The sequence below is a fragment of the Coffea arabica genome, chromosome 9c, assembly GCF_036785885.1.
Source record: "Coffea arabica cultivar ET-39 chromosome 9c, Coffea Arabica ET-39 HiFi, whole genome shotgun sequence".
Taxonomy (NCBI): Eukaryota; Viridiplantae; Streptophyta; class Magnoliopsida; order Gentianales; family Rubiaceae; genus Coffea; species Coffea arabica.
In genome coordinates, this window is record NC_092326.1 from 1,843,813 (window position 1) to 1,867,676 (window position 23,864).

General features: G+C 33.7%; 2 protein-coding genes across 6 annotated transcripts; both read left to right on the forward strand.

Annotated features, from left to right (window-relative positions):
• Positions 1-3,892: 3,892 nt before the first annotated feature.
• On the forward strand, positions 3,893-17,799 carry LOC113708710 (protopine O-dealkylase-like). Of its 5 annotated transcripts, XR_011820836.1 has the most exons (4): positions 8,877-9,308; positions 11,923-11,995; positions 17,496-17,594; positions 17,651-17,799. XR_011820836.1 is itself a non-coding variant. In XM_072064205.1 (3 exons), the coding sequence occupies exons 1-3, from the start codon at positions 3,916-3,918 to the stop codon at positions 12,822-12,824; spliced, it is 540 nt and encodes a 179-aa protein (XP_071920306.1). In that variant the 5' UTR covers positions 3,893-3,915; the 3' UTR covers positions 12,825-13,082. The 5 variants fall into 5 exon arrangements, 1 of the variants encoding a protein (XP_071920306.1); XM_072064205.1 differs by lacking the exons at positions 8,877-9,308; positions 11,923-11,995; positions 17,496-17,594; positions 17,651-17,799 and adding exons at positions 3,893-4,173; positions 4,621-4,868; positions 12,791-13,082; XR_003452476.2 differs by lacking the exons at positions 17,496-17,594; positions 17,651-17,799 and adding an exon at positions 12,791-13,082 and having other exon boundaries at positions 8,879-9,308.
• Positions 17,800-17,916: 117 nt separating this feature from the next.
• LOC113708702 (oxoglutarate-dependent flavonoid 7-O-demethylase 1-like) lies at positions 17,917-23,448 on the forward strand. Its single transcript, XM_027231283.2, has 4 exons — positions 17,917-18,187; positions 18,713-18,960; positions 21,777-22,101; positions 22,998-23,448. The coding sequence occupies exons 1-4, from the start codon at positions 17,948-17,950 to the stop codon at positions 23,253-23,255; spliced, it is 1,071 nt and encodes a 356-aa protein (XP_027087084.1). The 5' UTR covers positions 17,917-17,947; the 3' UTR covers positions 23,256-23,448.
• The last annotated feature ends 416 nt before the right edge of the window (positions 23,449-23,864 follow it).

The following is a 23,864-nucleotide window of genomic DNA, read 5'->3' on the forward strand; positions in this document are numbered from 1 at the left end:
TTTCAAGTGGACATGGTCAAAATTTCAGCATGACTTTGATTCTTCTATTTACTGGCTCTTTTAATAGGTAGAAAATATGGTTTCGCTCAAAAGTTTGTTTGATCAAACAAAAATTGTGGTAAAGGGATATTTAAGTAGTATGAATCCGTTGGATGAAGCCGGGAGATAAGTTGTTGGATCAAATTGGTATGAGATACATGTATAAGTTGCTGTGAATCCAAATGAGCAATTGATTAGATCCCACGATTTGCGACAAACAATTCAAGATGTACTTGGAGCACCAATTGCTTGGCCTGGTAATTTGGTACTATATCTAAATATTATACTCATAGGTTTTTTTGGTATTTTATTGCTATATGTCACTTCATTGTAATGAGTTATCTAACCTTTATGTTAAGATCAAGTTAAGTGAGATTTTTGTATGCAATTTGTTGTGGTACATGTGATTCTTTTGGGCTGATTATTAATGAATAATAGTATATATTAATTTGTGGATTGTTAGGAGGGATGAATTTCCTATATTTGTACTAATTTGGTATTTCATTCTTGAGGATTGCAAGTTTCACGGTTTCATTTCGACAAAGTGTTGCTTATTTGGTTCTGCTGGTTGTAATATCCTCAAGCTGTGCAACATCTGTTGCTACATTTCAACCTATTGCTAAAGCTAGACTATTTTTTGTTGGGTCTATTTCTTATACCAATTATCTTTGTGCACAGGTGATAGCAACTGAAGATTGATAGTGATGTCTATCACCCTCTTGGCGATGAATAAAGCCTCCAATTTGGTTGGAAGCTTTGAAGCTTGCACAAGTTCTTTCAACTTTTGCAACCTGAAAAATCTTTTGTTTTAATTTTATGCTTGTGGCAGCATTGTTTGCTATTGTTATAGAATTTCGAACAACTTTTCTGATTAATTTGCTATGCTAGTATTGATTAATGACTTTTATTCTAAGAAATGGTATTGGAGCAATTGGATTTGCTTTTAAAAAATTAGATCATTTTATAGTTTCATAATTTTTTATTCATATATAGCTGATTGCAGATTGTATAACAGGGAGTACTAGTAGGTTGTTTCATCCTTTGAAAAAAAAAATAATCTCTTAACAGGTTAAAGTGTTAGCATAGTTGAATGTGCAAAGACCAAAACTATGTCTATTGAGACGTTAGGGTGTTATCTAAAGCCTCCTTTTTTATGGCATATCTAAATGTCTTTAAAAGTTATATGACAAGGCATCTTAAAGTGCCTTCACAGAAAATTAAACTTCTAACGTTTTGGAGTTACCCTGACATTAGGGATTGGCAAGAAAAGCGCCTTTTTTTTTTTGGCAATTATATTGCCTCATTAAATGAGTTTTCGTAACACTTTTAAATGCCATAGAACTATCCCCACATCAGAAGGGACGACACCTACCTAAGTTGTGAGGAAAGGTAAAGTGTCAACTTATATTATCTACACTGACACTTTCAAATGTCCTTGAAGACCTTTTTTGTTGTAGTGATAGAAAATTCAAAAGGAAAACTATGTGTTGAAGTGGTATTAAAGTTAGATTTTGGGTTTTTCTATCCATTCAAAAATCAAAAGGAAAACTATGTGATGATTTTGATATTTTTAGTTTACTAAACTTTTTTATTTGTGTATTGCATGTTTGCAAAATATATATATATATATATATATATATATATATATATATATATAGTAGCAGCTATTACTTTGGTTCTGCTAATAAATACGGAGAAATATTTTTAAAAGATTAAAGTAGATTTTAGACTTAATTTCATGTTGAATATTAGTTAAAAGTTCAAAAGATTGATTTATATAGTTATTTGTTGATATTATATATGAAAAATTATGGCAAAATAGAAGTTTATTTTGAACCATCCACTGGGCACCCTGATTGGGTAGTGGGTTGGGGGCAGGGATAGAAGAAGTTGGGATAGCTTAGGGTAGGGGGAAATTTTTAGAGCACAGAAGGGGAGACGGGAGAGGGTTCTCTAATTCCAAATCCATCTCGTTGTCATTTCTATCCACCAACTCTTTAAAACCTAGAAATTTTAGTTTTCCCTCATGTAAGGTTTGAAGTAAATGTTAACTTCTATTTCCAAAAAAAAATTCTATAAAATTAAATTATATATATATATATATACTATTTTTCGATCAAAGTATTCCCTCCGTTCCACTTTGATAGCTCTATTTTCCTTTTTCGTCTGTCCCAAATTATAGTCCACTTTTCAATTGAATAATGTAGTTATCTTTCAATTTCTCTAAAATACCCTTATTCAATGTAGATTGTTATTAGTATAAACTACTTCATTTAATATAGATTGTTAACTTGCCCCATTTAATACATTTAGATTTTTCAAAACATATTGATATATGAAAAGCCAGCTTTGTTAAAAGCCAAAATTTGAAATAATGTAAAATGAGGATTGATCCTTTCTTGATCATCAATTCAAGTACCCATAAACAGGCCAAAAATCTTCATTTAACGACTATTTACTCATTTTCTAGCCAAATTCTTACAGTCAATACCAGCTATTAAATATGAGTAAAATCCATTCAATAATATAATATTTGGCAAATATCGAGGAGAAATATTCACAAATTTAACAGCATTTATGCAACCTATCATTGAACACAATATTATGAACTTAAAGGAAGAATTATTATCAACTAAAACTATTTGTTTTCAAAGTTTCATCTATATTCAATCTTTTATTTTTAATTTTTAATTTTTTCTCTTTTTCCTGGAAATGTTTGTAGTAATTACAATGGCATAGAATATTAGGTTATTTTCCAAATTTACTGATACATACACACACATGGAATATTACATGAGTATAGGTAGGGTCTAATTTGGATTTGAATTTGGATCTAAATCTTAGAAAATCAGACTTTATCCAAATCCATGACTCTTTTACAGTATTTGGGTTTGGTTAGGGTTTGAGTTTAATAAATTAAACCTAAACCCTACTCATATATACTGGGTTTGGATTGGATTTAGGTAAAATTCGATCCATTGACATACTTAGTTTGGTATCATAGGCTATCCTTAAAACAGTGCAATTAGGTGAAATTAATTGGAATAGCGCATTTTTAATTAGGTAAGACATCATTGTCAGCTTATAATCTAGTTCTGTATCGAACTTCTTTTATAATCCAAATCAAGAACGTTACATTTCGATTAATAATAAACAATGTTGATTAATAAGACATACGGTGGCATGAATAATTGGAGAGTGGACCTATTTTTTTAATTATCTAAGACATCATTGTCAGCCTATAATCTAGTTCCGCATAGAACTTCTTCCTGGTTTCATCACTCAAAGCTGGAAATGGCATCACTCAAACCTGGTTTCCTGGTTTCATCAAATTCCTACTTGACTTCCATGTAGCAAGGCCAGGATAATTTCAATAAATATTTGAGGAAAATCTATAATTTGGATAACATCATGAAGTGCAGGTGATGAACCATTTTCGAAGACAGCTACAGACCCTTAATCGTAAGTCAATTTTAAAATTTCGAAGCGATAAAACTTGTGCTTTTTTTTGAATTGGATCAAGGTGGAGGTAATTATCAATGGGTCTACAAATCAACGTAATTTGTAGGCCCAAGAGATTTGACAAGGTTTAATTTGTACTATATGGTACCATAGGTTACCTTTGAAAAACTGCATTTACGTGAAATTAATTATAATAGCAGCTCTTTAGGTGAGACATCATTGTTAAGCCTAGAATTAGTTCCGTATAGAACTTATATTTTATATTATCCAAACCTAGCACCTTGCATTTCGACTAATAATAAACAATGTTGGATTAATGAAACATCTTGTGCGAAAAAATATATATATTCTGAACTAGGGATTCAGTGGATAGATACAATAATTAGAACTTTGAAGTTGAAAAGAACCACAATCATGGATCCCAAGACAAGAAAGCTTGGGGGGTCTCTGAAAGTTCCTTTTGTCCAAGAGTTGGCTAAGGAAAATCCCTCTTCTGTTCCAACTCGTTACATACACCCCGACAAAGACCAATATCCAACCATCTCTAACGGTGGTTCTTTCCACCAAATACCAGTTATGGATATGCAAAGCTTGTTTAGTTCTGCTGAGGAGGCAAGTGATTTGGAGCTTCAGAAGCTGCATTCTGCTTGCAAGGAGTGCGGTTTTTTCCAGGTATATATACAAGGATTGAATGTATGACAAACATATATATTTGTGTGACAAGCTATTGTATATTTGAAATAGTTTGATTATACAACTTTTTTACAAAACTAAATTATCAAGTGTTGTTATTTCGATGTTTGAACCGTCGATTTGGTGTAAGGTTTGAACCCTAACCAATATCCTAGAAAGGAACTTTAAATTCTCCTTGGTGGCCACTAGACCAAGACTCTATGGTTACCTATTTCAAGGTTTGAGACCATCCCACATTTTTTTTTGTTCCAAAAAAAAAAAAGAAACCATCTTGAAATGAAATCAAAGTCCTATGAAAAATGAATCCGTTGAATGACTTAATCATCTTTTACCTGAATTTTACGAGTGCAAATCAGTTGAAAGGATACATTTGTTTATGTGCTGTTCCATCCAGACGCTATTACTTATGAGAATAACTGTCAGTAGCTCATTAATCATGGAGTTAGCTCTTCATTGGTGGAGAAATTGAAATCAGAAGTTCAAGATTTTTTCAATCTGCCGATGGCTGAAAAGAACAAATATGGTCAAGAACCAGGAGATGTAGAAGGATATGGGCAGGCCTTTGTCAAATCAGAGGAGCAAAAGCTTGACTGGGCTGACATGTTATACATGATAACTCAACCAGAAGATTTGAAAAGACCTCATTTGTTCCCTAAGCTGCCTCTTTCTCTAAGGTATATTTGACCAACCATGTACAACACACACAAAACGGGGAATTTAAATCAAGTGTTCTATCTTTAGTCTTGTAATTCTTTAACCATGCAGTTTTAGGATAAAAACTGTTTTTGACATGAACTAACATACGTAGTATGCTAAAATTTTAGCCAAACTGTACTACTAGTTACTGAACTTTCTTGAATGAAAAACAAAAAGTGGATGGCCGAAAAGAGACATTCATGAAAATTTAATGGCCACTGATGCACTTTGCCAGATGGTTTTGATTGAAGCAATTCAATGATACCATTTAATTTAACGTTTTCACGTCTATCTAAATTTGAACGCTAATGCATCAGATAGGTGAGATTTTTTAGTAGGTAAAGTTGATTTTTCTATAAAATTATCTACTGAGAAAGATAGAATAGAAGAATATGTTGATGTGATAATTTTTAAAGTTAACATTTCAGATTTATGTTTAGGGAAGTATAAAGATCCAGAAATGGCTGAATACATGATGACGAAAGGTCAAGCAAAAAAATAAGCTGAAATGCCAATGAGAAATTAATTACCCTGCCGCCCTCCATCCACTATCTTCCAAACCAAATAAAAAGAGAGAAATATATTTAGAACAACAATATGAATAATTCAAAACATTAAATTATTGTACATATGCTAGTAAGTCCACTAAGGCTTAAGAAGCTTGCTTTTTCACTTTTTGTGAGATTGAGAAAAATAATGACCTGCCAAGAATTTCCGTTTGTGTTTTGATCAAAGATGATTTTTTTTAATAAAATATCAAATTTTCATTAAAGTTTACACTAATGGTAGAAATTATATCATCAAATATATACATATATCAAATAACATATCTGAAGAAAGGATACTACAGATATGAAGAACAATAAAAATTACATTATAAAGCTCCAAATTTAAAAAATAAGATAAAATAATTGTAGCTCCATGGATATCTATGCCTGCTTGTAACCGTCAAATCTGCTTATTAACGGCTTCAATTCCATATATTATAGTGAGATCTACCGAATAGATCTAAGAAATTCCAGATCTAATAATCAAAATCTGAAAAACTCAAATGTAATACTCCCTCCGTCCCAAAATAAGGGACGTTTTTGGGGATTCTAACTTATTATGCACAGTTCAATCAATTTGAATGTGAGACATTTTTTTCCAATCGTGCCCCTTTGACCGATATCAAATCTTAATTGCTGTCTATGGTGATGTGAAAAGAATCTGTGGGTCCATGTAAAATGTAAGCTCTTTTTCATGCTGTTGCCAAGCACGCGCCTATTTATGGCCATCAAAATTTTTGGTGCTGTCCACGCACCTTTTTTTTGGATGTCTATTTATTGCTTTTGTGGGTTCCATCATACTTGTTTTTTATTTTATCAATGTCTCTTTTGAGGCTACAAATGGAATGTTAGAGAAAAAAATTGTAGTGTGACTCAAATTTTGGGACATGAAAAAAGGTGAACTATGACAATAACAATGGGACGGAGGGAGTAAAAGAAAAATGAAAAAATTATCAAAAACTCTCACTAGGAATCCTTAAGAGAGAATAAAACTCCACTAAAAAATTTAGGAGAAAAGAAAACTCTCACTAGACAACTCTAAGGAGAGAAAATGACAGGTGTCGAGTCGTGCAATAATAATTACCTACTCAAGAAAAATACAAATTTTGTATATAGCGGTGAGTATGGTCGAATCCACAAGGATTGGGGATAATTCGTTTCTTCCAGAGTTCGAAATGTGGGGGATTTTTGGAGAATATAAAATAATTAATTAACTAATTAATGAAACAACTAATAGAAATAAACAAGAATTAATCAATAACCAATAAGACTCTAGCCAAAGGTGCAACTTTTCAGACACGATTCATTCAACTGATCATCAATGCAAAAATAATTCAATTACTCATTAATAGATTGATTATAGTTATCATACACACGATAAACAACTAACATTTCCTTACTTTTTCGATAGCCAAGGTACGACCGTTAACTATTTTTCTAACAAAAAAATAATCCTAGGTACGACTGTAGGATTTAATTTCTAGATTGCATTAAGAATTAGAAAAGCCCAACCCTAACTAACAAACACACTATGAGGGTTTATTTAAATTAGATCATGCATTTCTCTAACAAATAAGTAAAATAATTCGATCTCACAGATATTTGGAACCAAGTCTTCAAGTTGACCTTCAACTAGATGAGGAACTTAACCACGCCTAATAGAGAAATTTTCACGCGAATTAGTATAATTCATGAATATCAAACTTTGTTCTTAAAACAATCTAATATGTTTCATGCAAGAAGAGTAAAGGCACGAAGAAGGAATTATCTCCTGTCTTGCGGCCTTGAGACGAAGACGAATAGTAGAAGAATCTCCCTAATCTAAACAATGACTAGTCCCTCATCTCATTGGTTTTTCTACCGAATAAGGAAAACAAAGAGATAAGGCAACTACTGAAGTTTCCTTCTTTCTTGTTTCCTAATGCTAGTAAACTACTAGCCACGAAAGGAAAGGCAATAGTTTAGCACATCTTGGAGCGGGATTTGCAAGGATTCTCAAGGCTTCCCACGTACACGGCATTTTCTCAAGAAAGTCACCATTTTTAGTACTTTTCTGCTCCACTTCCTGTAATTGGGTTCAAATACCAAACATAAGTATATTTCAACAATTAAAACAATATTTGGCAAGGACAAAGAAGAAAATTAACCATAAAATTAATAACAAATTATGCCCTATCAATTCCTCCCACACCTAAACCATGTTTGTCCTCAAATATGAGAACAACAAATCAAACAATCAAATTCAATCAATGGTTATTGATCAAATCTTCTATTGCCAAGATACAATTAAAACATATGTCAAGCATTAGTGATTAAGTTTCAAGAAATTTCTCTCCGGTTATCTTTCAAAATCAAAGACTTTTCCAATTTTTGACTAATTAATCAAAGAAATATAAAATATTCAACTAACATTCGTAAGCAAATGGTTAGACTATTAAGCAAAATCTCAACATTAAAATTCATGAATCAGCGGGCTAACAATTTATTCAAACACTTCCACTTTTTTCGCTATTAACACATTTTTTTTCTAAAATATCCCTACACTTGATTGAATTTTTTTTTTAGGGGAAATGCTTAGTCTTTAGCCATTTAAGCGTTTTGATGCGGACTCCAACATTAGCCAAATGAAGGAACTCAGTTACTCAGCCATCATCGCTTAAAAACCATATACTCATAGCTATCGTCGCTTTTTAACACGAAAATCGACACTTATGGTGAAGACCTCCGGTTACTAGGCAACGATTGTGAGAACCCTGAAAATATATATACAAATAACATTGCATATTTCATTTGCATTTCTAATTCTCTAATAAATTTTAGCATTACTTTCACTTGTTTGTAAATAAGTGCGTAAAAAACAATTTTCATGTGAAAAATAATATAATTTCTCTAAGTTACGAAATTCCTTTTGTTTTGCTAAACTAAATTAATACCTTTAGAGTTAGAATAATTTTAGCACCCCAACATAAAATATTAAAGTACTTAGTTTCCATTATGTTAAATTAATACTACCTGAGTAGATTAATTATATAAAATTTCTTGAATTCCAATAATTAATCCTGATTAGTGAATAACGTTAAATTTATATATTAAGGTCAAACTTGATTTTAATAGTTTAAATAATTAGGTAATAATGTTAGAAATTACTAGGAACCTTAATATTCAAGTTTAATCGATAATTATTCGATAAAAATGGTTTAAGTATATTAGGGTATAATTAGGCGTTTAAATCACACTTGGGAATAATTTTTAGAATTAAGTTGAGGTTAGGGAGCAAAGTGAGAAGACTAAAATGCCCTTACAATTCCATGCAAACCAAACCAATCCTCTGACCGCAAATTCAATTACCGCAACTATCACCAATTCTATACGCAATCGATTCTAATACACGAAACCTCTGCTCCTAAAACCGCGGCACCTTATACCATTACCTCCATTTCACATCTTAAACCACGGCACCACAATACTTCTTAATATCACTCAATCCTTTCTCATATCACTTACCGCAAACCATATACCTCTCTTTCCATTTCATATCTCAAACCGCCATTCCATTTCTCTGAACCAATTCACCTCAGACCGCAACACCATTTCATTTCCTCTCAACCTCGTAACCATCGACGAAGAGTGAGAGAGGAACCGAGAAACTACAACATTCTGCTCCTATCCGTAAGCTTGAGGGAAGAAAAGGAGAAGTCGTGCGTGAGTTCATTCTTCAACCTCCATTTCAATCAGCTGCAATCCACCTCCAACAGCAACCTTTCAGCTATCACCGTCACGAGTAAAAACCAGAACCAATTTCCAGGCCGCGAGCTAGTCGAAAAAATTTTTGACAGATCGTTTGTCGCGTGCGCTGAGTGTTTCACCGAGGTAATTCCTGAACTGGAATGAGTTGTTAAAGGGTAGATTAAGTCAGTAATTGCCATGCATGTGAAGCTTAGGCGACAGGATGATGATTTTGGAAAAGAAAATCTGTTATGCGAAAGAATAATTTCTGCCGAGAACTTGTCTTGAAAAATGCAGTTTTATTTGGTTTAATTTTGTTGCTATAAACTTATAGCTATGTTTAACTAAGTGGAAATGAGATGATTAAGTCATGCATGTCTCGGTTGTGTGTTCGGATGATGAACTTAGAAGCTTGAGAAAATCTGTTTTGGGGAAATTGGAATTGCCGAGAGCTGGAGAGTGGAAATGCAGTTCAATCTAATTAAATGTGATAATCTGAGTTGATAGTTGCGATTAACTAGCTAATAACAGGATAATTAGGTTCTGCAAGAGGTTAACTAGCTCGGCTAACCAAGAAAATGAAATGAAAACAGAAATTTGCTTCATGCATGTTCGTCCAAGCCAAGCAGGAATAATTTCTGGGAAATTTTGATATCAATGGTTGCTATTCGAACCTTATTTGGTACTAGAAACATTGATTGGCTAGCTAAGTGTCTGCATAATGCGTTTGAGTACTTAAATCAATATTTTAGCCGAGGAAATATTGGTTTTATGAACACTGAAGTGCTGGAAAAATTTTGACGTCCAAGAAGGTTGAGCTGGAATTTTCAATTGGTTTCTGGAATTTTTTCTTGGAATATAATGGTCTAGAAATGCATGGAAAATATGTGTTTTATGCGGTGTAAGTTGTTCAGCTACGAAGCATTTAATTTATTGGCAAAGATTGGCCAAAAATGTTGACCTATAGCTGCTGGAAACTCTATTTAGTCAATGACAGATTTATTGAGGTGGAATTATTCGCCAAAATTACAGGTTATTTGTTTTATTTCATGTTGGAAAATTTTAATGGTGGGCTCTATGAACTCCCACCCTTGGATTGATGGCTGATAAAATGATTGATGATGGATATAATGCTAGTTTAGTGTCTAAATAAATAGATTAATGATACCTAGCTACTCTAGACTTCAAGGGATGCATAGTTCAAAAATGTTCAGTTTTGCCCTGTTTTAATCACACCCCTTTTTGTAGAATTTTGAGGGTTTCATGATTCGTATATTATGTTTATATGTTGAATATGTGGTGTACAAAGTTTCATTGAAAAATATTGAGATTTGGTTGGTCAAATAAAATGATTTCACAAAGCTAGTAAATCTGGAACTGTTTCCGTAATACTCTGACCAGCTTTCGTATTTCGGCTATAATTCTGTGCTCCGATGTCAAAATTAAGTGCCGTCAGCGGCATTTGAAACTAGACATTCCAACCTTTCCGACGGTATAAAATGTACATTCTGGTTCCATGTGTGTGAGCCGAACCAACCATTTTAAGTCGGCTGTCCTGTTTCTCTGTTTTACAAGAACAAAATGATGAGGCTGCAACTTGTGGCTCGAATTCGAGCTAGTTGTGTGCCGAATTTCAAAGTGATTTCTTCTGTGAAATTATAGCTCTATGAATGTGTTTTCCAACGCCATAAACCATGCCAAATTCCTAGTTAATTTGAGTGATCTATGATCAAAATAGGAAACCTGCTCTGTCCTTAAAAACCCTGATTTTTAGACAGATTTGATGCAAGGCTCGGTATAGACTTGCAAATTAAAACTCTTGGTGTTAATCACCACAAATGTTGTTCTGGGATGACCCTTAAACCTTTTCTATGCAAATGAACCATGTTTAGAGGATTTTCCTTGGTCCAAAGTTTAAAAAAGGAAATTTTCATATACAAGGCAGCTTTGCCTTAAAAATTTTGGAAACTTGAGTGATTTTGTTAAGTGACTTTCCGTGCATATTTTCCTATGAAATTTGGTAGAGGGACAACCCTTATATAGTAGTATTATACTGCTAATTTTGGTGTTATTCTGAGACCATTTCATGGGTCAAATAAATTACCAAAATTCATGACTCGAGCTTGAAAAAAACCCACGTTTCACAGGGGAATCTTGGTAACTTTGAGTTGCCATATCTTAATATTCAAAACTCCGTTTCTCGTTCCGTTTGTTTTACTGTACACTTGGATTACGACTCTAAAAGAGTACCAAATTTCAAAAGCTAGTTCCAAACAAGTGAATTTTGCCGAACTTCCAAAGTTGGCCAAAAACCAACTTAAATCTGTTTTGGTAATTCAAGTTACCAACTTTGAGTCGAAAATTTGAGTGCCTTTCACTTACACTCGTGGAAAAGTGTCTTCTAGGAACGTTTAGTACTCTGGAAGTAGTTTCTAATGGTACCAAGTTTTTCAATTTTGGACCTACTGAGTGCAAGACCTGATTTTTCTAAGTTTGACGTGCAAAGCTGAAATTTGCCGATTTCTTAGAAAATGAAATTTTGAAAACCCGTTATTCCTTCTTGATGATAATTGGTCATTTTAAACTTGATTCCATGAAGGAAATTATTTTTTCCTTGTGTTAATAAAACCTCACTTTTGAACCTTTATTTTTAGTGGCTAAGGTTCTTGATTTGAGGTAGTGACAAGTCTAGATGAGTGTAACTCCTTCCTTGATTAATGCGTGATTATGAGCGAAAAATACTTGTCAATTGCTTCAGGTGCTCAAGCTAGTCTTGAAGAGAATCCCGGAGAGGACAACTAACGATTCTCTCGCTCAATTACTCTTGAATTGTGAGTGTCAAGTGCATGACTTGTCGTGTTTACTTGATTTACCTGCTTATATACGTGAATATCACTTGATGGGACGAGTGTGTACTTTATCGCACTCGCTCTCCTTTACTTGAACTTTACTTGTATTAACTTGGTTTTCGAAGTCGATTTGAGTGAACCTCGTCGGCTAAAATATACCCGTTTTCGTGTACATGTCGTGTTGTCGTGCGTGTTGTGTTTGCCGTGCGTGACGTGTTGTCGGGTGGAGTGAAACTCCTCGACTTATGGGGACGCCCAAATTCTCTTAGCCAATCTTACAACTCGAGCCGGCATGGGCTTGGTCGAGAAGCTTGATAAGCCAAGGGAACAACAAAACATAACTTGATCTTTTGAGATCTTGTTCGGCATACTCGTGGAGTATCGCCCTTTTCGTGCGTGTTCAAAAATCGAAACTTGATCTCTTGAGGTCTCGTTCGGCATACTCAACGAGTATCGCCCTTTTCGTGCGTGTTTGGTTACGGATCCGAGAGGGTGGAACGTTGGCCGGAGGAAGTAATAAGTGAAGTTTCTACGGATATAATACCCACCCGGATGACGGAGGGTCATTGTGAGGGGGTATTGGATCGAGCCGTGGCGAAGCAAGTGGAAAATAGCTCCTGAGAGCTCCTATATCCTTGAATTGTTTCTGTTTACTTGCCTCGCTTGAATTGTAAATTACTTGAACCTTATTGTTCTACTTGAACAACGTGCGTGCATGTGTGTTTTCTTGGCCTCACGAGCGATTGGCTCACCGTGTATATTTGTTTTCCTTGACAGGTTCTGGAAATTGAGAGCTTTACAATTTACTTAGATTTTCTTATGGATGTAAATGAAATCTATGACTTCGCTTGGTGGTTTGTAATGTCTAATGTTACTTATGCCATGTATCGGATTGGAAATATGTTAAGCTAGGTGTACTTAAGACTTTAGATTGCCACTTGAAGCTGGAAAGGTGCAATCCCTGATTCATACATTCGGTTTGTATGTACGTATTGGTGTTGTATGAACTTGTATGTTTGGGATGGTGTGACTTTAGACTTGGTTTGTAATCGAGAAGGTATTTTGAGAATCGACGATTGGTTATCTTTTAGTACTGCTATCTCTGAAGTTAATGTGGTTTAGTAATCGATCTATTTAGGAAGAAATGAGGGTGTAATAGTCTAGATTATACTTCGGAGGGTTGTGGCTAGATTTCTTGCGTGAGTCCTGGCGAGAGCTGGGCAGGCGTTCCACGGATACCCCTTGGTTCGCCTTGGGGAGAAGTGGGGCCGTCACAACGATACTAGCGGAGTATAGCAAAAAATGATTCAAATAAGCATCAAAAATAAAATTAAAGATCACACAAGCCCACTTCATTTCTTAAATATGGAGAACTAAGATTAATAGTTGAACCAATTTGAATAAAAATGCTAGACAAATATTTACAATACTTAGAAAAGTTAACCAAAAAGTGCAAAAGTCACAAAATCTCAAATATTCACCAAAGAGATATCCTTTAACTTAACAATGTCATACTTAACACCTTAGTGTATAAAATCTTAGCAATAGAAAAATTTGAAAAATCTAACCATCGTTTATCAGGAACACTCACAAGTATGCATAAAGATAGGCAAAAATTGAATAAAATTCGACAAAATCAAACAAAAAATTTCAACAAAAATGCTTACACTTGTACTTTTCCAATATATTATCAATATACTACTCCCCCCATACATAGATCTTACATTGTCCCTAATGTAAGAGATAAATAATAGAATACGAAACAAAAGGGACAATGAAACTTCCCTGATGACTGTAGGGGCCGTGGACAGCTACTGGTAAGGGAAAAATGATTGTGGAGCTTGACGTAAGTTGATGGTTGGCAGCGGTGGAATTCAAATGGAGAAGGATGGAAGAAAGAAAAAGAAAAGAGAAAGAAAACGGAAAAAGAAACGGAAAAGGAAGAGAAAAGAAAGGAATTTTTTTTTTAGAGCCACTGTGTTAGGCGTGGGCAAGCCAAGATAGGGAAAAGTAATCTGACCTGGGAGGCGCTTTTCGCAATTTAATGCGTGCCCTCCTTGCGTTGGCATACCATGATTGGGAAAAGTAATCTGATCCTAGTGTGACTTTTTTGCAAATTAACGCTTGCCCTCCTTGCATGGGCACGCCAAGATTCCTTGACTTGCTTGCATTGCGAACAATTGAGGTTTTATCAACATGGGGCACGCCATGTTTTGCAAAAGTCTCCTAACCATGGGGTTGAGGCTTGCAAGATTAACGCGTGCCCTCCTTGCTTGGGCACGCCAAGATTACCTGTCCTGGTCATAGTGGAGGAAAATATCAAGATCGACTAGTATCCAAGTGAGAAACGACCAATTTAAAGCAATGAACAACGAAAAAAATAAACAAACCAATATTTGAGTTGCCTCCCAAAAAGCGCCTTTCTTTAACGTCTTTGACTAGACATTGTCATGTTTGTTCAGGGAGGATAAAATCTTGTGACTCGTTTCAGTGCTTCATTCTCTACATAATCCTGATAGCTCTCGTAAATAGAGTAATCATTTAAAACATGAGCTACGGTCTTCCATGAACTAGTAGATAGCACCAAAAAATCAACAATAATCTGAATTCTCCATTCACTCCTCCATCATGCGCATTTATTGGTCCAAGATATTTTGGCATCGCCACTCTTAATTTATTCCTGTCATGAAATTCAAAATTTTCTAATATAATAAAGTCAATCTCACTAACAGAAATTGAAAAATAAGAGTCAGGAGAATATTGATTAAGGAATGGAGAAAATATCACCGCATTTGGAGATTGTTCACAGGATTCATTTACTTGAACGAGTTGATATTGGGGTTTCATTTCTTGCACTTCAACTTCCTTTTCAACTGCATCTTTAGATCCGTTTTCTTAAAACTGTTGCAGTTCTATGTCATTTGTCCGGATAATTGCACTCTCATCTTCTTCAAGGTCGATGTTAGGCTATGAGAGCAATTCTGACATCGATGATGGCTATTGCTGTTGATATTGATATTGAAAATTGATTGGGACTGGTGCATAATTAAAGTTGGAGTTGTCCCACCATCTTTGATCATACCCATTTGAATAAGGGTCATGCCACGTTCGAGATTGGGATGAAAAACCTCCAAACTTATTGAGATAGGCATTCAGGTAATCTTGATATTCAGAGCACATATTGGTTGAATGATCTGTAGCATAACAAATCTCATAAGTTGCAGCAGCCATTTTGTCTATAAGAAAGTTTAGTGAATCTGAAAATTGATCATCAGAAAAAACACAAGCTTCATTTCCTTTCGTAGGAATAAAATCCAGTCTATCACCAAAATACAAAATGTTAGCAGCCATAAACTAGTAAAAAAAATAAGAGAAAAAATAGAAATAAAAATAAAATGAACTCAAAAATAAACAAATTAATCAGGCACTAGCCCCCGGCAACGGTGCCAAAAATTGACAGGTGTCGAACCTGTGCAATAATAATTATCTACTCAAGATAAATACAAATTTTGTATACAGCGGTGAGTAGAGTCGAATCCACAGGGATTAGGGATAATTCGTTTTTTCCGGAGTCCGAAGTATGGGGGATTTTTGGAGAATATAAAATAACTAATTAACTAACTAATGAAACAACTAATAGAAATAAACAAGAATTAATCAATAGCCAATACGACCCTAGCTAAAGGTGCAACTTTTCAGACACGGTTCATTCAACTGATCATCGATGCAAAGATAATTCAATTACTCATTAATAAATTGGTTATAGTTGTCATACATGCAATAAACAACCAGTCTTTCCTTACATTTTCGATAGTCAAGGTACGACCGTTAATTATTTCTCTAACCAAAAAATAACTCTAGGTACGACTGTAAGATTTAATTTCTAGATTGCATTAAAAATGAAAAAAGCCTAACCCTAACTAACAAACACGCTACTAGGGTTTGTTTAAATTAGATCATGTGTTTCCCTAACATAGAACCAATCACGCTAGTCGCCACTGGTATTAATCAATTGAACAATTACGGATTCAATCAATCAATCTGACAGTAAATTATTAGGTTAATTTGAATATCGGGTCATTGACATTCAAATAACAAAACAATCATAAGAAGTTAAGCTAGAAAACGTACAAATACCAATGAATAAAAGAAATAAGTAAAATAATTTGATCTCACAGATATTTGGAACCGAGTCTTCAAGTTGACCTTCGACTAGATGAGGAACTTGGCCACGCCTCATAGAGAAATTTCCACGCGAATTAGTATAATTCATGAATATCAAACTTTGTTCTTAAAACAATCTAATATGTTTCACGCAAGAAGAGCAAAGGCACGAAGAAGGAATTATCTCCTGTGTTGTGGCCTCGGGACGAAGACGAATAATAGAAGAATCTCCCTAATCTAAACAATGACTAGTCCCTCATCTCGTTGGTTTTTCCACCGAATAAGGAAAACAAAGAGATAAGACAACTACTGAAGTTTCCTTCTTCCTTGTTTCCTAATGCTAGTAAACTGCTAGTCACGAAAGGAAAGACATTGGTTTAGCAATTCTGATAAAGCTTTTCTAATATTGTTTGATTTTTAATTGTAGTAATACTCTTTCATATTACAGCAATTATTTGAAAATTAAGTTTTTGGCATTTTGTAGTCTGATTCATGTCTCACAAGCTAGGACATATTTGTTAAAGGACACATCTAGGATCAGCTCATACTATGGTATTTCTAACTAAAACAAAATGTCAATATACAATCACTATATTTAGAGACGCTTTTGTAGGAAGGATCTACCCTTGAACCTGCTGTCATCATATTTAATTGAATAAAAAAATCCATATATTTCTGCAACTATGCAATTTGCAATTCCCCAGTTGCCACCAATGGCTCAAAATAGTTCATAGCCAATTGCTTTGGTATGAAACCAATTCTTGATAGAGGGAAATATCTCGAGAGAGCCCACCAAAGAGTTCAATATGGAAGTTAGGAACCCAACTTTGACTCAAAAGCTTAAGTCATTAGGTTTTGGGTCCTTACTTACATATTAACCACTCGTTCTTCATCTTTCGGGCCAATGTGAGATGTAATCTTTTTACTCATGAACCTAACACCTCTGATGTATACGATTCATTTAAGAAGCAAAACAGCTCCATGGATAATAATGTTAAATTGAAAATTCTATCCTAAAACCAATCCATTTATAGTTGCAGTGTAAAATTCCAAACGACATATTAATTGTATATATGTAGTTTGGGAAAATTCTCAAATTGGATGAAGATTCTCTACTATTGATAGAGTAATTGCAATTGATGGTTTAAATAGTTTTAGTACGAACGTTCGCTAGATGAGATTGATTTTGAGACACAATTTTTAATAAGTGGTAAAACTTGCTGTATTATTAGGTACGATATTATTATTTGTATTTTCAATGTCTTAATGGTTAAATATTTGTGTTAGTAGTACAATTGACACTGATATTTTGTGACAGGCTGTTCACTGATGTGCTCTCTTTAGGCTGATGGTTGTCTACTTTAATAATGAACAATCGCAACCTCATCTGCGTAGCAAAGTATGTGGACCCTATTTTGTAAGTCGTCAATTTTTGGACATGGACTAATCCAATTTTGATACAAATTGATAAAGGAATACATCACTCCAGAGACGTTCCGTGAAGACTTTTAGGTTACATTTTGTAGTGCAATTGACACTGATATTTTGTGACATGCTGGGCACTGATGTGCTCTCTTGAGGCTGATGTTGTCTACTTTAATAAAGTCATCAATTTTTGGAGATGGACTAATCCAATTTTGATACAAATTGATAAAGGAATACATCACTCCAGAGACGTTCCATGAATTGATATCAATTGCAACTTGGAGCTACGTGTATATATATATATATATATATATATATAGGTATAGATTTACACAAACCACAAACATGGAATCTGGTATGATAAATTTTGGAAGCTCTCTAAAAGTACCCTATGTTCAGGAGTTGGCTAAGGAGAAATTTGCATCAGTTCCACCCCGATACATACGACCTGATCCAACCAAACTTCATGGGGTCTCCACAGAGGAAATCCCAGTAATTGACATGCAAAGGCTGCTTTCTGATGAATCAGTGAATCCTGAGCTTGAAAAGTTGCATTTTGCCTGCAAAGAATGGGGCTTCTTCCAGGTTTGTCATTTCGTATTTGTATATGCATTTATTAGGTATTGTTGTTAACCTAATAATGGAGTCTGATTGTAATAGTATTTGCTCAAAATCTACTAGTCATTTCAATTTGGTTTTTACCACAACTTTAACTTACTTTCAAGGGAATAAAATAATTCTGAAATATTTATTACGTTAATAATTATGACTTTTCAGGACTGTAGGAGATGATATATCTTGCCACAAGTTTTTTTTTTCATATTGAAATGTTTCTTTTCTTGTAATTATCCAGAAATTTTATGTCAAAAGCAAGCATGCCTACCCTAATATATGAACTCATTTGGTTTTCTCTAGTAGTAGTACATAATGCATGACTAGAATGTAATAGGAGTGATCTCCCTTTCTTTCCTGCTTTTCCTAGGATCTTCTTTGAATTGTTATACAAGGACAATCATCTAATTTAAATGGATATACATGCCCGCTGTTAAAATGGAGAAGTGTTATAATAGTCGGCACCAAATAATTAGTGACTGTACAATTTGTCACCAGCTGATTAATCATGGAGTGAGCACTTCATTAGTGGACAAACTGAAACTAGAGATGCAAAAGTTTTTCAATTTGGCGATTGAAGAGAAGAAGAGATTTGCCCAAGAACCGGGCGATGTAGAAGGATATGGACAGGCCTTTGTTGTATCTGAGGAACAAAAACTTGATTGGGCTGACATCTTTTACATGGTCACTCTGCCAACTCACTTGAGAAAACCTCATTTACTTCCCAACCTTCCTCTTCCATTCAGGTACAAGAAAATTTGCACACACATTCATATCATTGTATTTAGGATGCATTTGATAAAATTGAAATTTGAAAATTGAAATCTGAAATCTGAATTCATTAAGTTACTGAATTATTAAGTATACATTTGAGTGTGTATCACGTTCGGTAATAAGTGAAAAGTTTATTACTTATTTTTTATAGCAAGTTTTGCCTAAAAAATTTAATGACACTTAATTAATTCAGATGTTTAATTTTTAGTTATCAAATGTATCTGAACATATTAAGATCTAAATACATTAAATTTAAATGATGAATTGTGTTGTCAAACACATGAGGACTATAGTAACATCACACACAGTATAACTTTTGAAAGTCATAAGCGTCTAAAATTCTCTATACTTGTCTAAAATTTTAAAATTTTGTGGGTGAAAATACTTAAAAGCTAGGGATAAGATGATCATAGACTAGTAATAGGTTAAGAAAATAAGTGGTTAATTGATGGAAATATGAACATTTTGGTCCTTTATTATAGCAGTGGTTGTTCATTTGGTTCTTTATATACTACCGCTTGCTAATTTATTCCTTATGTCCTCTGCCCCTTTATTTCTACAGTGGCAATGTCGATTATCTTTGTAATACCAACATTGCATTGAAGTTTATGAATTAAGGGTTGTAATTAGAGATTTGGAAAAATTAGGAGAGGGGAAATCGATAGATTACAAATACTGCATTGATTTTATTTTATGGAAATCAGGGATTAATTGGTAGACGGAAGTACGCAATAAATCTTCATCACTGAAATAAAGGACTTGAACTATATAATTCCTTTCTAAAAAGCAAAGTAATAAAGGACTTGATGAGGTAATTAAGTACTTTGTCTTAAATCTGAAAGAACAGTAAATAAAGAAAGATGTAGATAATGGTTATGCAGCATCTTAATCACTGTTTGTGAATTTGGTTTTGTCGAAAAAAAAAAGTCTCATTTTGTTGTTGAGGGGCAAAAAAAACGATAACCACTCAATTATTCTTTATTCTAGGTCACAATTTGTTTATAAAAAGTATTCCACTGATGACTAAAATGCTTTATTCAGAAAAAAAATTTGAAAAATAATTGAAACTGAGGAGGCAATAATAAAGCCAAATGCTGTTACATGAAAAATTGTAGCATAGAATACCCGAGTGTACGTAATATATATTTTTTTAATTATGTAGATGCCTTTATTTGGAAGTCGTACTGTCTTAGGGGCCGACATACGACATAAACATCAAATGTTATCCCTTCAATAAAATTCCATGTGTAATGATCACGACAGCTTATCCGCCACTCCTTCAAAGGAAAAAAAAAGGACAGCTTATCAGCCACAATGTGTCCTAAGGATTGAATATTTTGATCATTATCTCTCTTAAAGTCTCCACATGATAGGCCTTTTCTACTTATTTTTTTACCTTGGAGTCATTGTTAATGGTTTTCCAACATTTCTCTTCTTTTAATCATATGGCTATTGGCCACCCAATGACTTAAAGTCTTGGTGGAGTGGGAGGTTAAAGGTTCGAATCTTACCCCCCATCATTTTTGCTACTATATGTGATTTTCTCAAATCCATATAAGTGCGTATGTTTGATTCAATGGTGATTCAATTCCGTCAGTTTTTCAATGGATTCAGTTGAGTCTTCCTCTAAAATAGATTAGAGTAGAAATAGTTTGATCCGATGATAATTCAATCCCCGTCGGTTCCCCAATAGATTCAGTTGGGTCTCCCCCTAGATAGGTTAAAATATGAATAGAGTAGATCATGACGATTGACAAAAAATAAATTATATCATCTCTCTCTCTCTCTCTCTCATACAAGAAAATATATCCTCTCTTGCTTTTCTTAAAGGGACAATTTCAAAAACCTCTCCTTAGGTTTTTGATAATTTCATTGAGCTCCCTCGAGGTTATAAAAATAACATTTACCTCATTTGCCCACATAAAATGACAATATTAGGTTTAACATTGTAATAAAACTCTCTTGTTAGATATACTTTTACAAAGAATGGTATTAATAATTATTTTTCTTTTCTTTTTCTATTCTTATTCCCCTTTTTTATATTTTTGCCAATAAAACCATAAAATATAAACGTTGACCACATAAATGTTTTACTAGTGACATTTTTTATGACTTTGAATGTGATCTAATTTTTACTTGCTGATTTTTTTGGGTACCAAAAGCAACATTAACTCCAAAAAAAGCCCAAAATTGCTACCAAGCTATGATAGTTCCACCAATCCAAAATTCTACAAATTTTAAAAGAATTGTGACGGTATTTTCTTTTTCAAATTTAAAAATACATACCCTGGTAAATCACCATTAAAAGTAGTTTATCATAGTGATAGAACTATTGTCATCTTTGCTTATCAAATAATAAATATGGTGTTAAAAACTTCACACTCTTTTTGTATATTTGTGTTAAATATATTATGATTGTTCTGGAAAGTAATTCAAACATTATAAGTTGAGGGTATTTTAGGATATTCATTAAAAATTTTGACCAAGTCTAAGGTTTGGTTACCAAAAGTGTCAAATTAGGGGAAGTAGGTGTAATTTTTGAAACCTTAAGGGAGCTCAACGAAATTGTTAAAAATCTTAGGGAAGGCTTATGAAATTATCCTTTTCTTAAATCTTACCTTCTTAATTGTTTTTATAAGGAAAATTAATAAGCCATGTCACCGTGAGATGATGATAAAACATCCTTCCTTGCATGCATCAAAAATTAGTTAATATCTAAAGCATTGTGCATTGTTATTATATATTGGATATTCTTTACTTTTTATTTACATTTTTTTTAACATTGTAGAGAAACTCTAGACCAGTACTCAAGGGAATTGAAAATCGTTGCCATCAAGGTCCTTGAGCAAATGACAAAAGCATTAGGAATGAAGCTTGAAGATATGACAATGCTTTTTCAAGAAGGGCGGCAATCAATGAGGATGAACTATGATCCTCCGTGTCCCCAACCTGAGCTAGTGATGGGCCTTTGCCCCCACTCTGATGCTGGTGGGCTTACCATAGTGCTTCAAGTCAATGAAGTGGAAGGCCTCCAAATCAAAAAGGCTGGAGCTTGGGTTCCTGTTGTACCACTTCCTAATGCATTCATTGTCAATGTTGGAGACATTTTAGAGGTAATCATGCTCAAAATCCTTTCTCCCAAGATGCAATGTGAATATGAACAATCTCTTCAAATTGCTTTTCTGTTTATATAATTACAACATCTATCTAGTTTTTGGCCTCCCTTATGAGATATTTTCAAATTGGTTTCTACAATTATGAACATATATGGAAACTAGAATGTCTTTCCCATATTTTAATAGGATTCAAGAGATAATCTTTCCGATTATGATTAGTATGCCTACACTAGGTTGATGTGTAAGACTAATTATCAACTTGCACCGCCCAGAAAATGAGGCAAGGTCAAAGTGTAGCTTTCATCCCAAAATTTAACTTTTGACAAATTTGTGCCTAAACTTCTAACTTTGGCTACTTTGTCCGAGTTAAACGAATGTTGTTTATTGGTAGAATATTGACTACTTTAATAGAACACGTATCTTTATAAAGTCAAAAAAAGCCTAAAATATATGGATGAAAAGATCTTATATTGAAAAAACTTGGGCCTAATAACTTCAAAATTAGTATTGTACATGCCCTTACACCCCACCCTCCAAATTATTGCTTACCTGTGATGTACGAGTGGTAAAATTCAAACTACTTTCCTTTTATCGTTTTGAAAAAAGTACTTGCTCTTTTCCCCAACAAATTTGTTTTGATTTTCAGAAAGGAATTTACATTTTGTCTTGATGTCAATGCTAATTACACGAGTTACTTACAAATCATGTCCTGCAAGGTATAGCTTCTAAATTCTATCTCCAATGTTTTTGGGGCTTAACAGTAGTTATAGGTGGACTCACAAGATTACCCTATTAACCATATCCTATTATTGAGCCTAATTGAACTTTTCTGAGAATGTATGCTACATAGTACACAGTTGGCAATAATGTGACGTTTTTTAACTGAGATGCAGATTGTGACAAATGGGATTTACAAGAGTGTTGAGCAACGGGCAACTGTGAATTTACACAACGAAAGGCTTTCCATTGCAACGTTCCTTTCCTCAAAACTGGATGGTGACATGGGTCCAGCGCCAAGTCTTATCACCCCTGAAAATCCAGCAATTTTCAAAAGAATTAGTATGACTGACTATTTCAAAGCGTTTTTTTCCCGTGAACTAGATGGGAAATCATTCATTGACGCAATGAGGATCCAAATCGAAGACTTTTAGGCTCTTAGTCCTTTTATGATTTTTCTCTTTGAAACTTATGTACATTGTTGATATGGTGTCCCCTCTTCATCGCCTTCCCCAATTTTGATTCACCACAATATGTATAATTGTTTAAGAATTAATCCTGTATACTCTGTATATGCTATTAGATTCGAATGCATGACAACTAATATAAATTTAAATTTAAAACAAATAGTATGCATTCAGATTTAATACTGTATATATTATTAATGTATAGAAAATTAATCTATTTTTAAATATGAAAGAAAATGATGAATAATTGTATGTGCTATCAACGACGTATTAGAAGTCACTCTTTATGCCAGATCTTGATAAGGGGAACCCAAAAAAAAAAAACTCTTTGCTATTTTACCTTTTTCCTCTAGTACTTATTTTAGGCACAATTATAAATCTCTGAATATATTGCTATTCCATAAGTACTCTTTGTATTAAATTCAAATTTTGGGGTTTTCTATTATGTCCTTAAAAGTATAGCACAGAATAAGCATATAAAATAGATAGGATGGGCTCACTATAAATTTCAATTATTATTATTTATTTTTTGAATTATAAAATCTTGTTCAAATAAGTGGAAAATAGATCCATCTT

What these genes read in the sequence shown, in the direction of transcription:
- LOC113708710 (XM_072064205.1), top strand. Translation starts at nt 3,916, where the DNA reads ATGGATCCCAAGACAAGAAAGCTTGGGGGGTCTCTGAAAGTTCCTTTT. An exon ending in AGGAGTGCGGTTTTTTCCAG is followed by an intron (nt 4,174 to 4,620) that starts GTATATATACAA and finishes AACTGTCAGTAG; the next exon opens with CTCATTAATCATGGAGTTAG. An exon ending in AAGCTGCCTCTTTCTCTAAG is followed by an intron (nt 4,869 to 12,790) that starts GTATATTTGACC and finishes TTTCCTTGACAG; the next exon opens with GTTCTGGAAATTGAGAGCTT.
- LOC113708702 (XM_027231283.2), top strand. Translation starts at nt 17,948, where the DNA reads ATGGAATCTGGTATGATAAATTTTGGAAGCTCTCTAAAAGTACCCTAT. An exon ending in AACCTTCCTCTTCCATTCAG is followed by an intron (nt 18,961 to 21,776) that starts GTACAAGAAAAT and finishes TTAACATTGTAG; the next exon opens with AGAAACTCTAGACCAGTACT. An exon ending in ATGTTGGAGACATTTTAGAG is followed by an intron (nt 22,102 to 22,997) that starts GTAATCATGCTC and finishes ACTGAGATGCAG; the next exon opens with ATTGTGACAAATGGGATTTA.